This window comes from Fusarium odoratissimum (genome assembly GCF_000260195.1).
Source record: "Fusarium odoratissimum NRRL 54006 unplaced genomic scaffold supercont1.31, whole genome shotgun sequence".
NCBI classification, from domain to species: Eukaryota; Fungi; Ascomycota; class Sordariomycetes; order Hypocreales; family Nectriaceae; genus Fusarium; species Fusarium odoratissimum.
In genome coordinates, this window is record NW_022158715.1 from 240,266 (window position 1) to 263,379 (window position 23,114).

General features: G+C 49.2%; 12 protein-coding genes across 18 annotated transcripts; 9 read left to right on the forward strand and 3 right to left on the reverse strand.

Moving 5' to 3' along the window:
* Positions 1-238: 238 nt before the first annotated feature.
* On the forward strand, positions 239-2,267 carry FOIG_13189 (uncharacterized protein). Its single transcript, XM_031214299.1, has one exon. It carries the CDS (start codon positions 433-435, stop codon positions 1,909-1,911), a length of 1,479 nt encoding a protein of 492 aa, XP_031056009.1. The 5' UTR covers positions 239-432; the 3' UTR covers positions 1,912-2,267.
* A 259-nt stretch (positions 2,268-2,526) lies between these two features.
* On the forward strand, positions 2,527-4,565 carry FOIG_13190 (uncharacterized protein). 3 transcript variants are annotated; one of them, XM_031214302.1, is made up of 6 exons: positions 2,618-3,146; positions 3,199-3,563; positions 3,609-3,734; positions 3,783-4,269; positions 4,319-4,483; positions 4,543-4,561. In XM_031214302.1, the coding sequence occupies exons 1-5, from the start codon at positions 2,946-2,948 to the stop codon at positions 4,442-4,444; spliced, it is 1,305 nt and encodes a 434-aa protein (XP_031056012.1). In that variant the 5' UTR covers positions 2,618-2,945; the 3' UTR covers positions 4,445-4,483; positions 4,543-4,561. The 3 variants fall into 3 exon arrangements, with proteins under 3 accessions (XP_031056011.1, XP_031056010.1, XP_031056012.1); XM_031214301.1 differs by having other exon boundaries at positions 2,527-3,146; positions 4,319-4,565; XM_031214300.1 differs by having other exon boundaries at positions 2,527-3,146; positions 3,199-3,734; positions 4,319-4,565.
* Positions 4,566-4,579: 14 nt separating this feature from the next.
* On the reverse strand, positions 4,580-6,212 carry FOIG_13191 (uncharacterized protein). Its single transcript, XM_031214303.1, has 2 exons — positions 6,057-6,212; positions 4,580-5,987 (listed from the first exon to the last, which is right to left on the reverse strand). Exons 1-2 carry the CDS (start codon positions 6,160-6,162, stop codon positions 4,708-4,710), a joined length of 1,386 nt encoding a protein of 461 aa, XP_031056013.1. The 5' UTR covers positions 6,163-6,212; the 3' UTR covers positions 4,580-4,707.
* Positions 6,213-6,280: 68 nt separating this feature from the next.
* On the forward strand, positions 6,281-7,697 carry FOIG_13192 (small nuclear ribonucleoprotein G). The gene is made up of 4 exons (XM_031214304.1): positions 6,281-6,389; positions 6,504-6,575; positions 6,622-6,696; positions 6,755-7,697. Exons 1-4 carry the CDS (start codon positions 6,360-6,362, stop codon positions 6,830-6,832), a joined length of 255 nt encoding a protein of 84 aa, XP_031056014.1. The 5' UTR covers positions 6,281-6,359; the 3' UTR covers positions 6,833-7,697.
* On the reverse strand, positions 6,809-7,783 carry FOIG_13193 (uncharacterized protein). The gene is made up of 2 exons (XM_031214305.1): positions 7,240-7,783; positions 6,809-7,184 (listed from the first exon to the last, which is right to left on the reverse strand). The coding sequence occupies exons 1-2, from the start codon at positions 7,538-7,540 to the stop codon at positions 7,006-7,008; spliced, it is 480 nt and encodes a 159-aa protein (XP_031056015.1). The 5' UTR covers positions 7,541-7,783; the 3' UTR covers positions 6,809-7,005.
* Positions 7,784-8,150: 367 nt separating this feature from the next.
* On the reverse strand, positions 8,151-11,565 carry FOIG_13194 (uncharacterized protein). 2 transcript variants are annotated; one of them, XM_031214307.1, is made up of 4 exons: positions 11,486-11,565; positions 10,796-11,254; positions 9,641-10,733; positions 8,151-9,587 (listed from the first exon to the last, which is right to left on the reverse strand). In XM_031214307.1, exons 2-4 carry the CDS (start codon positions 10,847-10,849, stop codon positions 8,224-8,226), a joined length of 2,511 nt encoding a protein of 836 aa, XP_031056017.1. In that variant the 5' UTR covers positions 10,850-11,254; positions 11,486-11,565; the 3' UTR covers positions 8,151-8,223. The 2 variants fall into 2 exon arrangements, with proteins under 2 accessions (XP_031056017.1, XP_031056016.1); XM_031214306.1 differs by lacking the exon at positions 11,486-11,565 and having other exon boundaries at positions 10,796-11,446.
* A 190-nt stretch (positions 11,566-11,755) lies between these two features.
* FOIG_13195 (uncharacterized protein) lies at positions 11,756-13,789 on the forward strand. 4 transcript variants are annotated; one of them, XM_031214308.1, is made up of 4 exons: positions 11,756-11,951; positions 11,996-12,150; positions 12,200-12,361; positions 12,411-13,787. In XM_031214308.1, exons 2-4 carry the CDS (start codon positions 12,123-12,125, stop codon positions 13,568-13,570), a joined length of 1,350 nt encoding a protein of 449 aa, XP_031056018.1. In that variant the 5' UTR covers positions 11,756-11,951; positions 11,996-12,122; the 3' UTR covers positions 13,571-13,787. The 4 variants fall into 4 exon arrangements, with proteins under 4 accessions (XP_031056018.1, XP_031056019.1, XP_031056020.1 ...); XM_031214309.1 differs by having other exon boundaries at positions 11,838-11,951; positions 12,014-12,150; XM_031214310.1 differs by lacking the exon at positions 11,756-11,951 and having other exon boundaries at positions 11,960-12,150; positions 12,411-13,789.
* Positions 13,790-13,945: 156 nt separating this feature from the next.
* Positions 13,946-15,447, forward strand: FOIG_13196 (uncharacterized protein). Its single transcript, XM_031214312.1, has 3 exons — positions 13,946-14,315; positions 14,381-14,630; positions 14,683-15,447. Exons 1-3 carry the CDS (start codon positions 14,142-14,144, stop codon positions 15,147-15,149), a joined length of 891 nt encoding a protein of 296 aa, XP_031056022.1. The 5' UTR covers positions 13,946-14,141; the 3' UTR covers positions 15,150-15,447.
* A 256-nt stretch (positions 15,448-15,703) lies between these two features.
* On the forward strand, positions 15,704-16,495 carry FOIG_13197 (uncharacterized protein; the record flags this gene model as incomplete). Its single annotated transcript, XM_031214313.1, has 3 exons — positions 15,704-16,035; positions 16,088-16,130; positions 16,211-16,495. The coding sequence occupies 3 exons, from the start codon at positions 15,704-15,706 to the stop codon at positions 16,493-16,495; spliced, it is 660 nt and encodes a 219-aa protein (XP_031056023.1).
* Positions 16,496-17,937: 1,442 nt separating this feature from the next.
* Positions 17,938-18,862, forward strand: FOIG_13198 (uncharacterized protein; the record flags this gene model as incomplete). Its single annotated transcript, XM_031214314.1, has 2 exons — positions 17,938-18,258; positions 18,362-18,862. The coding sequence occupies exons 1-2, from the start codon at positions 17,962-17,964 to the stop codon at positions 18,860-18,862; spliced, it is 798 nt and encodes a 265-aa protein (XP_031056024.1). The 5' UTR covers positions 17,938-17,961.
* A 460-nt stretch (positions 18,863-19,322) lies between these two features.
* Positions 19,323-20,108, forward strand: FOIG_13199 (uncharacterized protein; the record flags this gene model as incomplete). Its single annotated transcript, XM_031214315.1, has 3 exons — positions 19,323-19,539; positions 19,633-19,792; positions 19,856-20,108. The coding sequence occupies exons 2-3, from the start codon at positions 19,665-19,667 to the stop codon at positions 20,106-20,108; spliced, it is 381 nt and encodes a 126-aa protein (XP_031056025.1). The 5' UTR covers positions 19,323-19,539; positions 19,633-19,664.
* A 1,581-nt stretch (positions 20,109-21,689) lies between these two features.
* Positions 21,690-22,521, forward strand: FOIG_13200 (uncharacterized protein; the record flags this gene model as incomplete). Its single annotated transcript, XM_031214316.1, has 2 exons — positions 21,690-21,791; positions 21,853-22,521. The coding sequence occupies 2 exons, from the start codon at positions 21,690-21,692 to the stop codon at positions 22,519-22,521; spliced, it is 771 nt and encodes a 256-aa protein (XP_031056026.1).
* Positions 22,522-23,114: the final 593 nt, after the last annotated feature.

Here is a 23,114-nt window from a genome sequence, read left to right on the forward strand (position 1 = left end):
AAGGAATTGTTTCAGTGCTTTACCAGTCTGTAGAGAACAATTATTATATTCTATGCTGTTATAATGTAGTTTTATCGGCATGTTGCAGTCCCCTGTAGGGTGTCTTCACAGCACCTCGCCAACACCAGAACTAGTGCTGTATGGCTCTGTATCAGCGATCCCTACCTGGGACTTGGACAAAAACAGACTCAATTGAGAAAAGATACTTCTAAAACTCCTCGTACGATGCCGATTCTGTCTACAAGATGCTGTTATGTACTCCAATTGGCTCAAAAGCAATAAAATGGCTTTGTGGCGTCAATTAACTGCGGGACTACCACCTTAGAGCACTTAGGGGTTCAGAGCCCAATTTCTTAACACCACTTTCACTCCTCAACAACTCCCACCTCTCACACGGCACCTCCAAGCTCGTCGTCGCACATCCTCGCAGCAATGGAAGAATCAACAGAGCACCACGACATTCTCGTTATAGGAGCTGGCCTCTCTGGTATTAATACCGCCCACGTTCTCAACCAGAGACTCCCCCACCGCTCGTACACGATCCTCGAGGCGCAATCGGCCATTGGCGGGACATGGCGCTTCTTTCGATACCCAGGCTTTCGATCCGACTCGTTCATGACAGCTTTTGGTCTGCCATGGCATCCTTGGAAACATAAACATAAGATGGCGCAAGCAGGCGAGATCGTGGAGTATCTAGAAGAAGCTGTTGATGCAGCAGGCTTGAGGGACAAGATTCGGTTCCGACATAAGATGCTAGCGTGTGAATGGCGGACAGACGAGCAGAATTGGAAGATAGAAGTTGATGCGGACGGTCAGCGAAAAACCTTTATCGCCAACTTCGTCATCAGCTGCGTAGGATATTATGCGTACGACAAGGCTTTTCCGACGACAATTCCTGGTCTCAAGGGCTTCGGGGGGGAGGTCGTTCATCCCCAATGGTGGCCTGAAGACCTCGACTACTCTGGCAAACGCGTCATTGTCATCGGATCAGGAGCCACAGCGATCACAGTTGTCCCATCACTTGCTGAGAAGGCAGGGATGGTGACTATGCTCCAGCGCAGTCCGTCCTTCGTCATCTCCCGACCCACGACTTCCAGCCTCGACTCTTGCTTGAAGTCTCTGCTCCCTTTCTCATTAGCATACTGGTTGATATATTGGAAAGACGTGTTCCTCGAGGTCTTTTCCACACAGTTTCTCCTCAACTTCCCTGCATTGGGTCGCAAGCTCTTGATGGGGGAGATGCAAAAGGCACTACCCAAGGACATTGACGTCAATGTTCACTTTAACCCCAGGTACAATCCTTTCCAACAACGACTCTGTATGTGTCCAGATGAGGATTTCTTCAAGGCTCTGCATCAGGACAACTGCGAGATTGTGACGGACACAATCGAGACTGTCACAAAGGACGGTATTTTGCTCAAATCCGGTCGCAAGCTCGAAGCCGATATAATCGTTACCGCAACGGGGTTGTACTTCCAACTCTTCGGTGGCATAGCCCCGCTAGTAGACGGGCAGCCCATCGAGGTTGGCTCACACTACGCTTGGCGTGGCTGCATGGTCGACTGTGTCCCTAATATGGGCTTTGTGATGGGCTACGTGACAACATCATGGACGCCTGGCGCTGACATTATGGCCAAGACATTGATAAGTGTTATCAAGGAAATGGAGAAGTCGGGATCAACAAGTGTCATGCCCGTGCTGAATGAAAAGGATAGGAGCAAGCCGCAGAAGCTCCCAGTCAGTGCTACCAGCAGCTATTTTGTCAAAGCTGCGGATCGTATGCCAAAGGTGACTGATGAAGGTCCGTGGTATGGACGGGTGAACTTGGCCAAGGATTGGTGGGCGTGGTTAATGGGTGATATGTCGAGCGGGCTTCTCTACAGCGGAGGACAAAGAAAGAAGGATATCTGAGACGTAGATATTTGAGAGAAAGAATAACGCCACGGGTTTGCTTTTCGGGATTGTTGGATGTTGATGGCGTTTGCCTGTGATCCGGCATTGCCGGAGGGTAGCTGGCTGACACGATTTATGAATGATGAGAAATGGCATCTTATCTGGATCCTTGCAAGTTCGTATCTTACATATAATTCATGCTGACCAATTCTAAGCATCTGAATTGAGACTTCTTCGTCTTCCTTTCTGCCAAGGCTATTGGCTGCTGAAGATACCTCTATAGTCAAACTCGGGCTTGGGCCTAGAGCTAGCACAATCGAAGCAAAACGCCTCAAGCTCTTCCCCGTCGTCGGACACTTCCGTCAACCCCGCGATTGGTTCTTTTAGTTATTCTCCGGTTCGTTTACTTTCACGATTAAACAATCTCGATCACGGTGAAGATTCGTTTGTACTTACTCATTTGCACATGCTGGTAACAGCCCAGAATTGTTACTTTCGGTTACATCCCTTGCCTGAACAACCCTGCCTTATCCACGCCAACTTCTATCAATGTGTTCGGTTTGACGAATCTGAAGATCTGAAATAATGGGACACCTGATCCTACGCCGCTCCATGGCATCCACGCGGGCCGGGGTTTAGACTAATCTAGTCTAAAGTCAATTCCCTTGGTCTTGGTCGATCCAGGCAGATCGAGACTGGTAAGTCACAGGTCACATATCATCTACTTGACTTGCTCGCCGTCGTCATTATTCAGACCTACAACACACCTTATCACGGTCAATTGATCTGTCACCATGGGGTTTCTGACAGATCAATCGCTAACCAAGATCTGTTTTCGGGTTATCATCGTGTTACTTATCGCTCAGTTATTTCGTCTTGTTCGTCGCTGGTCTCGTCTACGCCATATTCCTGGCCCATCCAGCGCAGGATGGACTTCATGGTGGCAGTGTCGAGGAGCTCTTAGCGGTCGCTACCATGAGCATTTGAAGAACGCAGCAGATCAATTCGGTACGACATACTCATCAAAACACTACCAAAATCACTAACAATCAATGGGCCCTCTGGTTCGTATTGGTCCCAATGAGGTGCTCTCAACAGACCCAGTTGTGCTGCGCAACATGTCCGCTGTGCGAAGCACTTATACGAAAGGGGATTTTTATAGCAGCGGCAGGATAGTTCCTGGTGTTGATAATGTCGTCTCTGAGAGAGATGAGGCTAAGCATAAATTTATGAGAGCAAAGATGGCACCTGGTGTAAGTCAATTCCAGGATTGAATCGCTCTTCCGATACTGATGGCTTCTCAAGTATTCTTACAAGGAGAATGAAGGCTTCGGCTTCGAGGCAGGCATAGATCGTCAACTTCTCAACTTTATCTCTCTCATCGACCGAAAGTACCTCTCAACTACAAGTGAATCACGGCCTCTTGACCTTGCCGAAAAAACACAGTTCTTTGCCCTGGATGTCGTTGGCGATGTATCTTTTGGTGAACCATTCGGATACTTGACGAAAGATGAAGATCTCTTCCAATACAATGAGATAAATGCCAGTTCACTGCCGGTCATGAACGTGGTATCCGTCTACCCCTGGCTAGGAAGGGTTGTTCATCGGTGGCCGCTAAGTCTGTTGCTGCCGCGGGAAGAGGACCAGGTTGGTTTCGGACGACTGATGGGGTGGGTTGGATGTCAGTTCATGGTGGCTCAAACTGACCTTTTTAGCTTCGCGAGGCACTTTGTTCGCAAAAGACTGGCCGAGGGGATCACGACGAGGAAGGATATGATGCAGATGCATATCAGCAACGGCATGAATGAGGAGGAACTTATCCAGCAAGCCTTCATCTCAATGTAAGTTCCCTCAAACCACTCCAAAGACCTTGGATTGACAGACCTCAGTATCGCTGGTTCTAACACAACCGCGCACGCGCTTCGAATGATCATACTCTCCTTAATCACAAACCCAAACGCATACCGCTCCCTCATCGCCGAGATTCGAAAGGTCACCTCGTCAGTCAGCAATCCCATCTCCTGGGCACAGACGCAAACACTACCGTATCTTCAAGCAGTCGTTCGCGAAGGTCTGCGCACGTGGCCACCAGTAGCTGGTCTCGGCTTCAAGCAGGTCCCTCCGGAGGGCGATACCATCAACGGCTTCTTCGTCCCCGGCGGAACGCAAGTTGGTCAGGGGTTCTACGCTGTTGGTCGATCACGTCTTGTCTGGGGCGACGATGCTGATGTTTTTCGGCCTGAGCGATGGCTACTCGCTGGTGAAGACAGGTTAAGGGACATGGTAGCGGCGTTGGACACACATTTCGGACATGGGAAATATTCGTGTTTAGGAAAGCCGATTGCTCTCATGGAGATTCACAAGGCTGTTTTCGAGGTAGGTAAGCCTATATAATGCACCTCGGATAGTTGCTAACAGATGCTAGTTGTTTAAGCGCTACGACTTTGCTATATTGAACGCTGAAAGACCTATCAAGACCCAGACTTCAGTCTTTCTCTTTGCTTCAGACTTTTGGGTCACGATCACACAGCGTGATGACGAAGAGAATTGACTTCGAGTGTGCGATTAATTGGACGCGAAGCTGTAATACGTATATATCTCATATATTAGATGTACCATATAAGTCATATGAATTTGACATATTCATAGATCTGAAGCCGGCATCGAATTACATGATGCGTCACACAAGGGATCACATTTGCAACACCTCTCGTGAGGTTGACTGGGTATTCATTTATTCAACACACATGACAAGTAACTCCGCTTGTCTTGTATCGATTGAGTAGAATTAGAAAGGTTTCCGCCACTCTATGCTCAAATCTCCTCTTCTTCGGGTTTCCTCGATGGCGTACCAAGTGTCTCAAGCCCTCTAGCTCCCACCATTTCCACAGGCGCATTTGCTGGAATTTCCACGCCCTTGCCTTCAACGACCTTTCCTTGTCCCATAGCCTCTTGGTATTTCTTACCCGTCTCATCCAGCAAAGCTTGTACCTCCCCTTCTCTTTTCACAATATCCTCACGTTCTTTCTTAAGCCTCTCGACACGATTTTGCTTCCCCTTCATCTCCTCTTCCATACCCTTCAAGGTAGTCTGCAGGCGAGCTAGACATTCTGTCAAGCTTGGTAGAGGTGATATCTTGGGCGGTGCTTGTAACAAGTCCTGACTAGGATCTTTCCGAGGCTTCTTTAAGCCGTCCATACCTGCACGTGTCTGTGCAGCCTCGTATGCGATTCGTCTCTCAGCATCGCTATCGGAGGAGGAATCTGAAGTGTGTCCTTCAGCAGCTGTGATGAGTTCCTCCATCATCTTGCGATCTTGTTTCCGCCTCTCCTTTTCGGCACGTCTGCCCAAGGAAAGTCCACCGTCTTCAACGTAATTATCGAAACCTTCACCGAGATCTTCATCCTCGGCTATTAATCGTGTATCGTCCTTCTTTTTGCGACCAAATGGATCTTCATCATCTTCAACCGATAGAAAGTCCTTCTCCAGAGCTAATCGTTTACGCCGTTCCTTCTTTTCTAGAATCTCGGCTTCCGTTAGAATAGCCGTTGGTTGTGTCTGGTTGAATTCTGACGAATCAACAACAACAGCGCCTTCAAGTTCAGAAGCATCCAGGTCCATGAGATCGGCATCGTCGGGCTGCAGTGTTGACGGCCTTTGTGGAGTATTTGGTGTTGATGATTGTAACTCTTCAAGGTATTCTTTGCTGTATCTGGGTCGGTCGTCATCATCCCCAATAGTCCTCATGGGAAGTCCTTTTGTGCCCAATCCTCTTTTGATAGCGCTGTTTTCCAATGCTCGCCCCAATGGCAACTTCTTTGGAGTGAATACCTCGGCGGTCTCGTCATCTCCTGCAGCGCTATCGTCTCCACCAAAGGACAATCGTGAAGATTTGTTCGATTTTTTCTTTCCTTTCAAAGATCCTGATCGACTAATCGCTGGTCGAACCACCACTGGTCCATCATCCTCGTCGTCGTTCGCGGCTGGTGCGTCTCCCAGGCCCTCACTATCAGCAGGATTGAAGCTCTTCCTTAGCCCCGACTGTCGAAATGGTTTCCGACCAGCTTTTGTGCCAAATACTGGTTTAACAGGTTCTGTATTCGCAAGGGTCAGCCTTGATCCCATCAGCAAGAGTCGCATTTTCAAGTTCTGGGAATACTCACCATCGCTACCAGCACTGTCGCCACCTGCTACTGAAGGGACGTTTTCGCTGGAGTCCTCATCGGCGATCTCGATGACCTTGGCCTTTCGTTTCGCAGAAAAACTCATGATGCGATTGTTTCTAATGTCGGCGCATTAATTGAGCGACAGAAAGTTCGCGGCGCGGGTGAAAGTGACGTGCATTTTGGCTCGATATCTTATCAGCACGTGATGTTGAATTTCCGCCCAGAGAAATGGAGATAGCTCTAGGCCGCGATCGCGTCGCATGAAACAGCATCCAACTACTCAACTATTTATTGCTCAAGATGGCGCCCGCACAACCTGAGCTGAAGAAGGCAAGTCTTGATCTTTTCCGCGTCGCATGCTCCTTAGCTTCATCTTCACCATATCACCCGGGCTGAAGCATTGCGATCTATTGGTACTGATCCATAGCTAACTCTTCTATACAGTACCTCGACAAGAGACTGTTCGTCCAGCTGAACGGCAGCCGAAAGGTCATCGGCATCCTCCGAGGTTACGATGTGAGCAGTATTCGTGCGATTATACAAACAAAACTAACAGAAACAGGTCTTCCTGAACATTGTCCTCGACGAAGCGGTGGAGGAGAAGGATGGAGGAGAGAAGGAGAGAATTGGCATGGTTGTACGTTTTCCTGACGCACTCTCAGACCACAAAAGACAAGATACTGACGTTTGGACAGGTCATCCGTGGTAACTCGGTAGTAATGCTCGAGGCTCTCGAAAGAATTGGCGGCGATGACCGACGTGGAGACCGATAATCCTGAAGAATGGCGGAAACACTGGAAGAGACGACGGAAATTATGTGATCTTTATTGGCGTTAAGGTCGAAAATGAGACAAGTCCTTGTGGGCAGTTTGTTTGGGTCACATCTTACTAGATATCAAGAGAGGATATCCTCGAATTGTTATACCATGTCCAACCAAACACTACACTACTCCTTCTTCTCCCAGACCTTCTCGTCATATGAGTCCATCAACTGGCCAGCATACGCCTTCTGCCAACCCTTGATACCTCCAATCAGAATTTCAGCCTTGATCTCGGTCTCTTCAACTTCATCGAGATAGTCCTGCATCCAGCCTGCACATCGTGGACCTCGACTACCGCAGCTACCTGAAGATCAATGAGTAATAGGTCGGGGATAGATATCTAGGAATTGATGAATTACCGCAATAAAAGATGATTCTCTTGATACCTGCCTGTTTGACAAGCTGATAGATCTGAGGACGTGTCTGATACAACGTATGAGCGGGGAGATTGATGGATGTAGCGATAGTGCCGCCCTCCCAGTCCGTCCTTCGAACATCAACTAGCAAAAAGTCCCTTTGGGCATTCTTTCCAGAAGCTGCATTCACTTCAATGAGTTTTGCGACAATGGACGGGTCTGTTCGAGGGCATTCGGCCTTTGGCTCAGGGAACTCCTCCCACCATTGCTTCTGCGGGGTGTCCTGCGGGGCGTCTTCTCCCATGATGTGACTTTTTTAAGAGAAGAGAGTAAAGTTTCGTAACCAAGCTTTGAGATGTCTACAGCAATGACTTTGAATCAAGACTTGGAAATGATTGTGTACAGTGCAGGTTGAAGGTAAGAGGGCTTGCACTTTGTATCGTGGCTAGGTGATGATGACGGGATGCAGCGCCGACCCGGAACTTTTACCCCGGATTAAGGTTGTACGGCAACATCACGGGTCGGATTACAAATGCGTTCCACGTTCAATATAGTAATTCTGAAGAAAGGGTCCTTGATTCAGTAGACGGACTAGAAAACTATGGACTTGCTATTGTGATATACTCACGAAAAGGGCGATTCTTTTCTGTAGGGATGGGTAGAAGCCAGTGTCGATTGCCAAGCGGATAACTAGTATTTGAGAATCCATGAAACACCATTCACAAGTCTTTATCATATGAAAGGATGATAGAAATTTTCAAATGAAGGCATATGTTTTTTGTTCTTTAAAATATTGGTATTTTTTTATGTACATTTGTCAATTAAAATGTCCTTTAGGGTATGCACCAGAACGCAGACAGCTCACTTACAACATACTTCAGACCAGTGCTACCTTCTGTGTGAATGGCCAGGCTATCATTCAGTGATTGATTTATGATTCAGTAAATTAAATTTAATAACGCTATACATGCTTTTATATATCTGTAATCATGGGTCGAATGACTTCTCCTCAACGGCAATCTTTGACTCTAGGGCAATATCACCAGCAGATCTTCCAATCATAAACTTGTAATCACCACCCTTAACCACCCATTTCTTCGTCGACTCATCAAAGAAGGCAAAGTCACGAGCACGAACAGGTATCTCAACCTTTGTGCTCTCACCAGACTTCAGTGTCACCTTCTCAAAGGCAGCCAATTGCTTCAGAGGATCACCCTTAGCAGTCTGAGCGGCTCCCACGTAGACTTGCACAGCGATGGCGCCGACAACCTTGCCTGTGTTGGAAACCTTCACGCTGACAGTGTAGTCACCGCTAGACTCCTTAACCTCGAGGTCGGAGTAGTCGAATGTGGTGTACGAGAGACCGAAACCGAAGGGGAAGTTGACCTTGTCGGCGGAAAGGCAATCGAAGTAGCGGTAGCCGATGAAGACACCCTCGCCGTATGTTACCCTCAGTCTGCCGTCAATGTGCTTTCCGGGGAAGTTGCCGTACGCAGGACAGTCTTCGAGCTTCTTGGGGAATGTGCAGGTAAGGTGGCCTTCAGGGGTTTGGGCGCCTGTCAGCACATCTGCGATGGAGTTACCAGCCTCCTGACCTGGGAACCACGTCTGGACAAGACCCTGGATCTTTTCCAGCCAGGGCATAGCAATGGCGACACCAGTCGAGTTGACGACAATGGTGTTAGGGTTGGCTTCGGCGACCTGGGCGATCAAGCGGTCCTGGCTACCATCCTTGGGGAGGTTAAAGCTGACTTGATCCTGGCCCTCGGTCTCCCAGAATGGCTCGTGGCCAGTGAAGATAATGGCATAGTCGGCGTCCTTGGCGACATCGACAGCTTCCGAGAGGAGGTCACGGTCATGCTCTGCCTCGGACATGTATCCTACTCGCAGACCACATCGTCCCTCCAAGATACCAAGGTCAAGATCCTCTCCATCCTTAGCAGCAGGGGGCGATGTATGCATAGCGAGCTTGTACTTGCGTCCTGCCTCCAAAGAGACCTTGAACTCGGGAGGGTTATCGCCACCGAAAAGGAAGCCCATCGCATCCTTGGAGTTCTCCTTCTGCTCAAAGACGACCTTTCCATCGATGATAAGCTTGCTGGGTCCCAAACCAGAGGCGGTGAAGTAGTATTTGGCGGTCTCCTGGGCCGTGAAGGTACCCTCGAGGGTGACATCCTTGTTGCTGAAACCAAAGCCGCTTAGAACGGACACTTCAGAGTCGGGATGAGCAGGACGGACTTCGATAGGCTCAGGGTTGCCAGGCTCGAAGATCTTGAAAGTGAAACCGGGGTTGCCGTCCAAGTCAACAACGTTCTCGGCGATAGGGGGAAGCATGCGGAAGGTGTGAGCTCCTATTATACTGTTAGTAATCGTTCCCTAAAATCTCGATTCTGAGTATGCTTACCCTTAGCATAAGAGAACTCTACGCTGTCGCCAAGAGCTTCGTGAAGAGCATCCCAAGGGGTGACCTTGTAATGAGCGTTGACAGACGCACTGCCGCCACCATGAGCGAGACCAATCTTGGCGTGGCCTAGCAGGGCAATCTTCTTGCCTTTGACCTTGTCCTTCGACAAAGGAAGGACGTTGTCTTGGTTCTTTAGCAGAACGATACCTTTGGAACCAGCTTCTCGGATAAGAGCTTGGTGCTTGGGGTTATTGATAGCCCTCTCGTCAGGAATGCTGGGGTCCTTGAAGCAGTTGAGACGCTCGAGGAACTTGAGCACACGCTTTGCACGCTCGTTGATGGTCTCCTCGGAAGTCTTGCCAGCCTTGATAGCCGCGATGACATCCTCGGTCTTCCTCCAACGGGTAGGACCAGGCATTTCGAGATCCAGACCAGCTTCGAGAGACTCAGCGGTAGAGTTGACACCACCCCAGTCGCTCATAACGAGACCATCCCATCCCCAGTCGCCTCGGAGGACTTTCTTGAGCAGAAACTCGTTGGAGTCGGCATGGTGTCCGTTGACCTGGTTGTAAGAAGTCATCACAGCCCAGGGGTTGGCCTCCTTGATTGTGATCTCAAATGGTCGAAGGTAAAGTTCTCGCAAGGTCCTCTCGCTGATGGTTTCATCGACAGTCAAGCGCTCAGTCTCCTGCTCGTTAGCAGCAAAGTGCTTGATGGTAGCTGAAACACCCTTGTCTTGGAGACCCTCCACAACTCTGGCGGCCATCTTGCCAGTCAGGAAAGGATCCTCAGAGAACGACTCAAAGTTGCGACCGCCCAGGGGATGACGATGAAGGCACATGGTAGGTGCAAGAAGACACCGGGCACCCTTGGAGTGTGTTTCCTCGGCGAGGGCAGTGCCGATCCTCTTGGCGAGGTTGACATCGAAGGTTGATGCCATCAAACAAGCGGCAGGGAAGCAAGCAGCTGATGTACCACCAGCAAAGGCAGCTCCTCGAGCGCCATTGGGACCATCTGAGACCTTGACATTAGGAACGCCCTTGGAGGAAATGGGGACCGTCTCCCAAAGGTCCTTTCCAGCGAGGAGTGAGATCTGTGAGTGAAGTGATTAGTTGAATGAGGATATGTGAATGATAGGATGTAAGTTAAACGTACCTTCTCCTCAAGAGTGAGGGAAGAGAGGATGGATTGGATATCAACAGAGGCCATGTTGATAATGAGAAGTCAATTGACTGAAGAGGAGTGAAGGAGAGTCACATCTTGTGAAACGAGGAGAAGGCAGCTCTTTAATAGCACAATGGCCAACCCCTCAACGCCATGACGACTTCCCCAGGATAGTGAACTCGCACGTACTTGACCCGAGTGATCCGTTATTCAACCGAAACATGGCACTCATGTGGCCATTGAGTACCCGCTTTACGTGCATCTGCGTAGGATGCGGTGTTGTGCCATTGGATCGCGGACAAGGTGGTTCCTTGGTTTAGTGGTGAGTCTATCGATGCTAGTGGTACCGATCCGAGGCTATTCCGATGTTCAGACGGAGCTTTCCCAGTGAATAGCCTTGAAAGTCTCGAGACGGTTAGTTAAGCATGCCTTTTTCTCGTAAATTGAGTTCTAGAGCCGTTTGATTAGCCGTTGCCTGTTTGCCTGAGTTTGAATTGACTTCGAGTTGCACTCTAAAGTTGTGTCTTGTGCACAGAAGATATAAGGTGAGGTCAGTGAATGTCACCCATCGGCTAAATAGAAGTGTCCCGTCCTTCCAGAGCTTCAGTGGAGAACGTCGGCTCCTCGCTCCTAAGTTCCGGGAGGGTCACTTACAACTGATAAGAATAGAAGTACACTTGCATGTGATTTTTTTATATATACCAGAACAAACATCTTAGAATCTGTTAGAACTTAGTATAAACGTCGGAAAATTACCGTAGTTAGGCTCAGTCACGTATTTCAGTCTGTGGTCGTATTGCAAGGCCTCAGTCTGGCCTGTGACTTGTTGGACCCCCCAACTGGAGCATCACCTGGGGCCCCTGAACGATCGCCATTGACAGCTGCAGAGTTGGAGCACTAAAGGAATAGCGCCATGAGATGTGCATCGCATCACCATGAAGCAACAAGAGACTCAAATTATCTGGTATATAAAGGTACCAACAAGTCCCTATTCATACCTGAAGAGGAAACAAAGGAGCTATTGACGTTTCTTATTCACAACCCTTGCTTCGTCCCTTGGTAAAACAAAACAAATATGCCCCTTGAAACCATCAGCCGAGGATTATGCGCCTCAGAGAAAAGAACAGGTCAAACAAACTCAAAACATGTGAGTCTGCGTCTACTCCAACTCAACTTACCTAACTAGAACAGTGACGCAAACAAAAATAGCACACACCAAAGACACACACATTGACCTCCATGTAATCGTGTCCTCTCCCGCAATGCCATTGTCGACAAAACAGCAATTATAGGGAAACCAGGTAGTTACGGTCAAAAGATGAGTGCCCATTCAGAGGTGCCCCGAGGTATTGCACATCATGATTTTTAGCTGAGCCCCTTACTGACAATTTTTAGGGGAGTCGTGGGCTTCAATTCCAACAGATTTAATTCTCGCCGAGCTGAAGCGTCGCAAAGATGATGGCGAGAAACCAGAGTGCGGTTCGAGGACGAAGGGCTCTTATGATACGTCGGCGCATGTATTTGCATTGATTCTTATCTTGACCCTCAGCACGTTGGGTAGGCTTGTTCAATTGGGAGCTTTGACACGGTACTGATATCTTTCCAGCATGCGCATTCCCTCTTTTCTCGCGTCGAACAATGCGTGGTCGAGGCCAGAAAACCGTGATATTCTACTGCCAGCACATTGGAACCGGTGTCCTTCTGGCAACGGCCTTCGTCCACCTCCTCCCGACCGCTTTCGAGTCCATGACCGACCCATGCCTCCCCGATTTCTTTAGCAAAGGATATACACCGTTCCCAGGTTTTGTGGCTATGGTTTCTGCTATCATTGTCGTCGGCATCGAATCGTACCTTACTGCCCGAGGAGCTGGCCACTCTCATTCTCACAATCATGGGTACTTTGACTCGGACGATGAACACGAGAGCGAGCTGCCCATGATGGATGCAGCTGGACTGTCTGAAAGGAGGCACGGACCGCGACCACCGGATATTCATCTTGAGAACATGGAGAGTCAGGGGCTTGTTGCTGGCGTGTCACCTCTCCCTGGATCTTCACCTCTGGTGGGACAGGAGGGCAAGAAGCTTAACGGTGATTTCAACGATGACGACTCGGATCTTGACTTGGATATGGAAGAGCTTGAGCCAGCTGGATCAAGCAGCACGAGACATCGACATGGACCTTATGCGTCGCTCAAGCCTGAGGGAGCTGGGGCTGAGGAGGAGCCTATGACACCCATGACGCCCATGTCTCCCGGACCACAGAACCCCGAGGAGCAACAAAGAAAGCTACTGCAGTGCCTTTTGCTTGAGGCTGGTATTCTCTTTCACAGTGTCTTCATCGGTATGGCCATCTCCGTCGCTACCGGTCCCGCCTTTGTAGTCTTTCTTGTCGCTATCAGCTTCCACCAAACCTTCGAAGGTCTCGCCCTTGGCAGTCGCATCGCCGCAATTCAGTTCCCCCGCAAATCTCTCCGTCCATGGCTCATGGTTCTCGCCTACGGAACCACAACACCAATCGGCCAAGCAATCGGTCTTATCGTGCATCGCATGTACGACCCCAAGAGCGCAGGAGGTCTACTCGTGGTTGGCTTCATGAACGCCGTGTCATCGGGACTGCTGCTGTATGCTGGTCTTGTGCAACTGTTGGCCGAGGACTTCTTGACAGAGAAGAGTTACAAGATTCTGAAGGGTAAGAGGAGGTTACGGGCCTATATGGCTGTTTGTGCCGGTGCGCTCTTGATGGCTGCCGTTGGAGCATTTGCCTAGAGGGAGTTACGGGACGATTTAAAAGAACTGATGTACATAGAATGTAAAATTGGTGGCGTCTTGTCAATGGCGTCTTTCAGGGTGGGCAATGGAGTTTTGAATGTAACGCGGAGCGATACAGACATTGATAATTTTACTTGTATTTCGTTTGTCTACTCTTTTACTCTTCAGAGTGATACTACGCTGTATGTGTAGGTAGACACTTCATTGAGACGCCATGATATCTTCTTTCCAAGGACTTGCATCATGAACAACCCCGGCCGGCCCCACATCAAAAGTCCGAACTTCCGGGGTCCGGTCTTCGAAATGGTCCGTCTGCTGCCCCCTTGGGCCCCCTTTGCTCCAGGGTCCTTCGTGTTTCACCCAATAATAAATCTCCTTTTAATCAGCTCCCACCCACACCCGCATGAGCTCCCATGACATGACGAGCTATCGAACCATCAAGAAGTGAGCCCAGAAGCTGAATCTTGAGTGGCTGTCTCACTCTCAAGTCGGACAAACGTGTCCCTCGTTGCACCTATTTCGTCGCATTTATCTCCCCTCCCTCTCCTCTCTTCTTGTGTTCTTCATCATGTCTGGCCAACGTATCCTCCTCTTTATTGTAGCTCAGGCTCTTTTCGCTGGACTTGCTGTATTTCTCGCTAATTCGCCGTATCTTGATATGTCCGCCTCGCCGGCTGGTAGCCAGCCATGGGCTGATGGACCTATGAAGCTGGTGACAACACCACAGTATGAGACTAAGAAGGTCAGTCAATTGAACTCAGGTGCTTTGGGGTGTAATTGGCAATACTGACTTATCCAACCTGGTAGACCGATCTCTTCACCACAGGCGCCACTCACATGGCGCTTTTGCACAATGCCATTATTCGTGGCTTCAATTCCATCTACCTCCAAGCTCCTCACGTAAAGGACGCCGACAAGGCCGACTTCATTGGATATTCTCAGACTTGGTTCAAGTTCGTCAAGTCGCACCACGATGATGAGGAGGACAACCTCTTCCCCAAGGTCCAAGAGCTTCTCGGTGATGAGCCAGTTTGGGACGAGACCCATCATGAGCATGGTAAGAACCCTAGTCTTCAATTAGTACTTGATCATTAACACCGAGACCTCAGAGTCCTTCCTTGCGCCCCTCGCCGAGTTCAACACATACCTCTCAAACCTCGCCTCGCCCACTGATCTCGACGGCGCTCAAGTCATCAAGCTCATGGATGCCTTCAAGGAGCCCTTCGAGCATCACTTCCACAGCGAAATTTCCACCATCGCCGCTCTGTCAAACCACCCCAAGGCTCCCAAGGAAGATACCCCTGAAGGCGCTGCCGCCAGCCTGACCTTCAAGATATGGGGCAAGAAGACAGTCACAAAGGCCGGCGTGCTCGATGTTGTGCCTTTCTTCCTCCTGAACTTGGATCGAACCGCCGAGGAGGGTATGTGGGCTAACTGGCCTCCAATGCCTGCCCCTATCTCTTGGGGTCTGACAAATATCGCGGGTTCTTGGTACGGAAAGTGGTGGAAGTTTTCGAGCTGTGATTCGCAGGGCAAGCCTCAGGAGCTCTATGCTCTTCGGAGTCTGAAGCAGTGATTGGGAAGCTGGGTACTTTCAGTCGGGGTTCAGATGAAACGTTGCTTGTGTTATTCTTTGGCGTTGTTTGGAAGTGAAAGGATGAAAACTATAGTTTTATTAGTCGAAAAAATTCAATGGATCGGTGTGCCAACAATCTTCACTTTTCCCCTTGTCCCAGCGGTGAATATCTTCCGCATTGCAGATTCTTGCTTGGTATAGGTTCGTAGAAAGGAGCAAATGGTGTTTTCTTTGAAGTTGTATATCCATATGGTATCGTCGTGGTCACACTACATCGGGTAGCGGAAGGAATAAAGACCTGACCTGCAAACATGTCAGTGCCTCATAAGTCATATTGCAGAAACGACTTTTGAAAGAAACTATGCATAACTCCAAGCCTTCTGGTGAGTCGCAGAATGGCTATAAAACCTCGGTTTCAACTCAGCGACAATTCTTGTTCCTCTTCTCATCACTCTTGCGGACATCTATCAGAATCTTGAAGACGATTTTAGTGAAGAATAAGACTCCTAGACCACCATCAGATTCACGAACCTTGTCACCACCACAATACCAACATGGCTCGTTCCATTTCTTCGCTTCGAAGCCAGAAGGACGGCGGCAGTAGAAGTTCAAGCACGAGCTCGAATTCAAGAGTCTCATCAACCTGTGACAGGGAGTCAGATACAAGTTCCGTGAACTCTGATTCCAGCGAACTCCAAGACACCAGTTCGACGTATTCCGGCAATAGCACCGATAGTACCACGGTCCAAGTCGACTTTGACCATAGGGGTGAGACCTCACCTCTTCAACCACCTTTTTCTCCACGAATGGTCTCAGAGCATCAAAGCCGACCCAAGTATGCTGGTTTCTCGAACTACACTCATGATCCCCGTACCATCTACATAGAGTAAGTTGCGGAGACTGGCCCTTGTTAGATTATTGTTACTGACTCCTTAAAGCTCACTCGGTAGGTCGCCTCCCATGGATGTCAAAAGGAGACGAGTAAGTTTGACCAGTCAGCGGTGGAAACTCTATCAATGGCAGACCTTATCGGACTTACATGAAATACTGACAATCTCCAGTCTAGTGCAGACTCCATCCGCGCCGTCTGGGGTAGTCCAGAACGCCATTCCGAAGGATTCCCTGGATTCCAGTCCAGCCGCCAAAGCGACGAAACCGCCGAGACTCATTCTTCCAGTAGTACTCATGCCTCTGGACCAAACACGGCCCAGAGTAGCACCCGTTCACCAAGCTCGATCGTGACTGAAGCTCACGGTGATGCCACCACGACCACCGGGGCCAGACCATTCTACATCCTAGTTCTGATTCCGACGTGCTGTTCCGACAGACGAGAGCGGGCTCAGTGACTAGCCCTTGGATGGGAGCGCAAAACTTGACATGGAATCGCGTTCTTTATGGGAGGAGTTTTGATTTCTTTGGATGATGATTCGACGTATACGGTTCGAGAGAAGGATTTTTGGGTTTCTTTCGGCTCAGGGATGGATCATGGGTATCGTATCAACGGGGTATTTCATGCTTGGGTAGGAGTTTTCGATTTCTGGGATGGATGCGGTTAGCACGATTTTCAATTTCAGTATTGTGGGAGTCAACACAAGGTTCAGAATCAAGGCTATGTCTTCATACGTATCCCTTTGGTAATAAATATATCGTGCGGATATATCTGAGTGCCGGTGACTAATGCTGTCCTGTTAATGTAGACTTCAACCTCTCTTGTCCTGCTTTCCCCTGTGGGTGGTAGTATTCAAAAACCAAAATACTTGAAAGCCCACTGCGCACAGTGAGAGGTCCGGGTCTTCAGTGCTTCCAAGTTTCGAAGCCCCTGAGGGGGATTGCAACCTAGACGCCCGGCCGTGGCGAATCATAATACTGGTCTAATAGCAGCGCTACTCATGATAGTGTATCTGAATATTCGATCGTCAACATTCAATCTTGGCGGTTATACAACACTGAGTCAAAGAATATTCTTCCATTTATGAGGATAGTGATCCGGTGGTTGTATTTGAACAGCTGTTGGTTGGCTGCTTATGTGTGCTACCGCAGAAGAAAATATAAAATCCTTGGCCAAGAGGCTCAAAACTTGATTCTTTCCAAGTCCATAATCCTTATCGACTTTACACTTGCTTTTCAAGTGACGGAACAGATACCAACGTCTCTCTCAACTAGAGTCTCCATCAATCAGCATGGGATGTTGCTTCAGCCTCCCGGAACCGCCACCGCCCAGGCGGTCTAAATCAAAACCGAAGGGATATATCGTGCTTCCCAATGGGGCTCGTGTAAAACCCCGTACTGATGGCCCACCCAGGCATGGCCGCGAGCATAACCATCGACATAAACATCGACATAGCCATAATCATGGTCACGGACATGGCCATAAACATACTCATCACCATGGTCATCACCGCCATCATCACAGGGAATCAAGTCCGTCTGGGACAACTCTTGTGCCCAACCAAGGAGAGCCAGAAGCTGGCAATGAGCAATGATCGATGGAAATGGTGTTTCTTATAGTTCCTAGCTGCTAATTGAAGCCATTGGCTCTTCGATGCTCATATCTCGTGATGTATTTTCTCGTGTGTAGTTCGACGGTTGTACCTTCCTTGTAAGAGGTGTCCCGTTAAGACAAATAGTGGAGCTGCTCGCGTCATGGACAAGTCCGAAGTCCGTAGTCTGTGTCGTGGTTGGTCAGTAAAGGAGGAAAAGTGCCAGGGTCTTGAACTTACCTGATAGATACATGCATGTCGTGTTTGTCCCTTGCGTGTTTTATACAAACTTCCAACTTCCAAACCCAATCGTGATACTCGCAACCAACGCAATGGCTTCCAACCGTCATGTTCTTGTGCTCGGAGGCAATGGAAAGATCAGCAGGCTTCTCACTGTCATTCTGCTGAAGAAGTCCTGGACTGTGACGAGTCTGATCCGTAACCCTGACCAGATCGACGACCTGAAGAAGATTTCCGAGGGCTTGCCGGGAGAACACAAGATCCTGGTTCATGATCTCATCAAAGTTGATAGTCAGGAGAAGGCCGCTGCTATTCTCGACGAAGTGAAGCCGGACTCTGTTGTCTTCAGCGCCGGTGGGTTGGATCTCCGTCCGGTAGCTGTGAGAAGTGTACGCTAATCAGTGGACAGGTCCTGGAAGGGGAACTGATCAAGATACGGTAGAAGCACACTTACGGATCGTGTGTTGTTGGGTGTAACTGATGTGTTTCTAGATCATCCGCATCGATCGTGATGCTGCAATCTTCTTCATCAAGGCCTCGGTCGCCAACAAGTCCGTCGGTCATCATCTCCAGGTCTCCTACTTGGGCGCTCGACGCGAGCAAGCTCCCTGGTGGACTGCCGAGGACTGGGAAGGCTGGAAGAAGGTCAACTCAACTTTCCTGGGTCCTTACTATGAGCCCAAGACCGCCGCCGATGAAGCTCTCGTTACTGAAGCCAGGAAGAGAGACGGCTTGACCGCTGTATCGGTCCGCCCTGGTGGTCTCACCGACAAGGACGAAGGGGGAGTGCTCTTGGGACAAACGAAGCAAGCCAGAGGCATGACCACTCGAGCGTCAACAGCGAGAGTCATGGCCTTGGTGTTGGAGAAGGAGGGTGTGAAGGGACATTGGTTGGATGTTCTCGACGGCGAGGAAGATGCAGAGACTGCAGTCGATCGTTACGTTCGTGATGAGACGGATTGTGCTGAAGGAGAGCCAGTCATGAAGAACTAATCCTGTAATCGAAGATCATCGACCTCCCAAGGCCAATACGGCACTTGGTGTCATTCCTGTGCCCACCCTGCCCACCATGGCACGCGAGTCTCCCGTCCCTAAGGGGTCTAGTCAGGTACCCGGCCTCGCACCCTCGAGAGTCCCACTGTTCGTGCGGGCCGGTAGGGAATCACCTAGCAGGACGTGCGCTAGAATACCCGAAAAGGGGAAAATAGCATCATGGAACTGCAACATGGTTTTTTGATATTCACAACTCTGATATATAAGATAGAGCCATGAAGCTCGATGCGAAGTTTGGTATCATAGGGATGCAACTTGTCCATTTTTTTCGAAACGTGCATCGCAAAGTTGGGTTCAGGAGCAGTGAGTGCGTAGTTGAGCTTCCCATACTCTCCCCTTTGATATCAGAAATAAGGCAGCGAAACTGCTGCACCAGAAATTGATGCACCTGGAGTTCGAAAGAGCCCGCTGAATTTGAAATCACTCGCTTGCTCTTTTGGCTATAAATTTCCAACTTTTCTCCCCCACAGACTTCTTTTCCTTTCTCCACGTCAACATCGCTTGCTCCGTCACGATCCAAACGACGTTCCCAAACCCTCATTCCAAAGCACCAACCTTTCTTTCACATCGACCTGAAGTCAGTTTGCTATCTCATCTACATTCGCTCTTCCTTTAAGGTATGTCCTCCTTCTCTTTGTGTTGTTTCCCTTCGGGTCACTTCACTTCACGTTCCTTTGTCTCCCCCTTCAGCATCTCACATTTGTCCTCAGCACACATCCTATCCCGAAACATCACGATCACCATGGGTCTCATCGCCAAGCTTAAGTTCAAACTGCGCAAGGTGCGGGCCAAGTATTTGGCCCGCAAGCGTCTCGCACAGGGTGCCGAGCCTATCGCCCACGAGGAGCGACTTGCCCAGGTTCATCGAGTGTAAGTTCATCCTCAACTCTGCTCGTCATACATACATGACGGAACTAACCCATGTTTGAATAGGGAGGGTACCGAGCATCGCATTGAGCGCGGAATCGATGTCATGGAAGCAGCCCGTCGCTCCGTGTATGGTGCTCACATGCTGCCCCAGACAACTGACTTTGGCGTCAGTCCCGAGGAGGCCCGCGCCCTGCACAAGAAGCAGCAGGATGAGGACCGAGCCAAGAAGACTGCGAAGGAATCTGACGTCCAGGAGGAAGCTGGCATCTGGGATGGCAGCCCTACCAAGGACGACAACCCAGTCAACCGCATCTAAGCTCACCACCAATCCAACCTATGATTTCGACGAATTTATGATTTTCACGACATAGTCAGGGTCAAGCAGGTTCTTGGGGGTTCTGAAGGAGGGTTATGACTTTGAACGGGTGACAGTAGTACAGTAGATGACAACGGTCTTAACAAGGATGTCTCTTCGAGACACGCACAATACATCAACTGTACCCAAACTTGACCATCTCTGACGTGAATGCCTTGATTTCCACATTGCTACATTCAATCGAGTCTGTTTAATCTGCATGCCATATTTGTGTGATGATCGAGCGCGCTTAACATCTAAAGTCAGGCAGTGTTGTGAGTCCTGTTCCCGTGGAGACACCTGTGTAGCGAGCCCAATTTGGGCGTGATTTACTAGGAAAACCCCCTCCTGTGCACATGCTCCCCCATACTCTGGTAAATCTCACTCCCAAATACTCAAGGACAAATGCGTCGAGGCAGCAGTCATTGTTTATTTTACTAGTGGGCTTGTTTGGTGGGAGCTTAGGGCAGGGCAAACACTCGAGCATTGTGCAACCACAAATCGATAATTAACAAACATGTCATGCACAGCAGGCAGAGACTCTTCTATTGTTTACTATAAGTCCGTCTACCGGGGTTACGAGCATTCTGTAGAATCTGGTGAAAGAGTGTCGATGCCTCAGGGGCGGGGCGATGGGAGTTGGATTAGCCGGCACTGGAGTGTCAGGCTGCAGTGTCAAATGACGCCATCATTCACAACATTGTATACCTAGCCACTAATTAAGAGGCATCCGTTGATGTTGTTGCACGAAGCTTCAAGATGATCTTGTGAGCTGGTAGTTACGTAATTATGTGGTGTTGAGGATGAATGATATTTGTCCCTGCCCATCCTTCGAGAGAGGAGGATGCACAGTCTTTACTGCATGTATCTCACACCATTTTGATGCTTCTTTGTGTCTCTTTTAAATATCGAGTTAATAGTGTAAATATTCAATCGTGCAATAAAGGCTGCCAAGCATTCACGTGTCTCCTCTTATACACTAAAAACGACAACGAACGTTAGAATAAAGTAATTGACTAACTGGCCGGTCCATGTACCCATCCTTTACCCTACCCTAGTTCTGGCTTAGTACTAATCTCGTCGTGGTATAAACGTCTGTCACCAAAATCGCAACATAATCACGATCCCTGCATCACAATTTTGAGCTCATGGTGGGTAACTTGCTCACATTTACTCGAAGCTGCCTCTCTCCTGACTCGTCACCCGCCAAAAACACTTCATTCACGTCCGTTTGTGGAAGGTGTGAAGCTATTGTAGATGACTGTGGCGGTGGTTTGGGGAAGGTCGAATACTACTGCAGCTACCCTTTCTTTGCTCCTTCGCTAACAGACTCAGTCGGACGCCTTTGGACTTTCCACGTTCGTCGCAGGGTCAATATCTTCGTTTGTTACTGTCCTTTCGAAACTTGACCTTGTTCTTCTTCTCCATCATCATCATCATCCACTTGCTTCAACGATTAACTTCCATCAAAAGATCAACAAAGACATCATCATCAAACAAACCGTCATCACTTTGCTATAGCTTGGCAACATGAATACAATCATGGATCACGATATCGCAGCCACCGCTACAATGCATCCAGCTTTTGCAACAGCCCTCGCCAGCTTGAGCGAAGAGGGGGCTGGGAACTGCACTGAAAACCCCGTAAGTTATTCCATCCCTTTCTCATCATCTCTAGCATCATAGCTGACGACGTCTCTCCCAGATGCTTTGGAACTGGAACACTATTGGTACCTGCTTTATTTCCAAGGCGTGGTATATGGATTCCGGAGGCAAGTTCGGCATCACCTGCTTCGGCGCCTTCATGCTGGTCATGCTTCTTGAATTCTTAGCTCGTGTCTCTAGAGAATGGGAACGTCACCGATTCGCCAGAGGCGCCCCCAATTCTCAAGGACAATATGCTCCCGCTGCTGGTATTGAACTTGCGGTCCTTCAACCTGCTGCCGCTCAACCTGCTGCCGCTCAACCTGCTGCCGCTCAACCTGCTGCCGCTCAACCTGCTGCTGCTCAACCTGCTGCTGCTCAACCTGATGACATTCAACCTGTGGCCTCTCGGCCTGCTTCCGCTCCTGGCCCCAACAATGGTAAAGATGCAAACGACGTCAACGACGCCAACGACGCCAACCCCATTCCCAATTTTTGCCCCAGCTTCGTGGAACATGCGTTTATTAAGGCTTTATTGCACACGGTGCAGTGTATTATCACCTACATTCTCATACTGATGGCTGTGTCCTTCAATGGCTACATCATCATTTCTATGTTCATCGGTGCTTACGTTGGTGCTTTATGCTTTCAGCGGGATCCACTGACCGAGACTCGAAACCCGAATGCTTACCAGCGTGCTTTCCAGCAGCCTGTTGTTTGCTGTGTTTAGGAATCGGAGAAGGGGCCCAAAGCTCTGGCCACACGTTATTGGAGGAAATTTACCATTTGCTTGTTGTCAAGCTGGTAGAGGAGATGAGGTTCTATGGGTGTGTTTTCGGGTTACGCTGCATTCTTTTACACCTGATATTGGTTTTAGGTCTGGTAATACATAAATAGAGGTTCTGGTTGTATCAATATGTTTGTCCTTGCTTCTTTTGTGCGACAGCAGTGTTGACGTGACACTGTGCTGCATGTTGTGTGTAAGTCAGCAGCCTTATCAGAGATGACTAGGTACTTTGACTAGATCCAATCGAGCTCCTCATAACTCCCCGGATGATGGATCTCTGTAGCTGGAGCTTTGGGTGGATGTCGACATTGATAGCTTACTAAGAGGCCTGGCTTGAGCTCGGACTTCGGTGTCTTGTTGATGGTATCGTCCCAATCTCACACTCGACGGGTCATTTACGTCTCCTGTTTCTTGTCTGTTATCAATCAAAGATGTAAGTGAAGATGGAGTAGCATGGAAATAGAATTGGCTGACAAATTATCTTGGCAAGGAAGTGGATGCCCCCCCAATTTCGATTGGCGTCAACCCGTCGATCC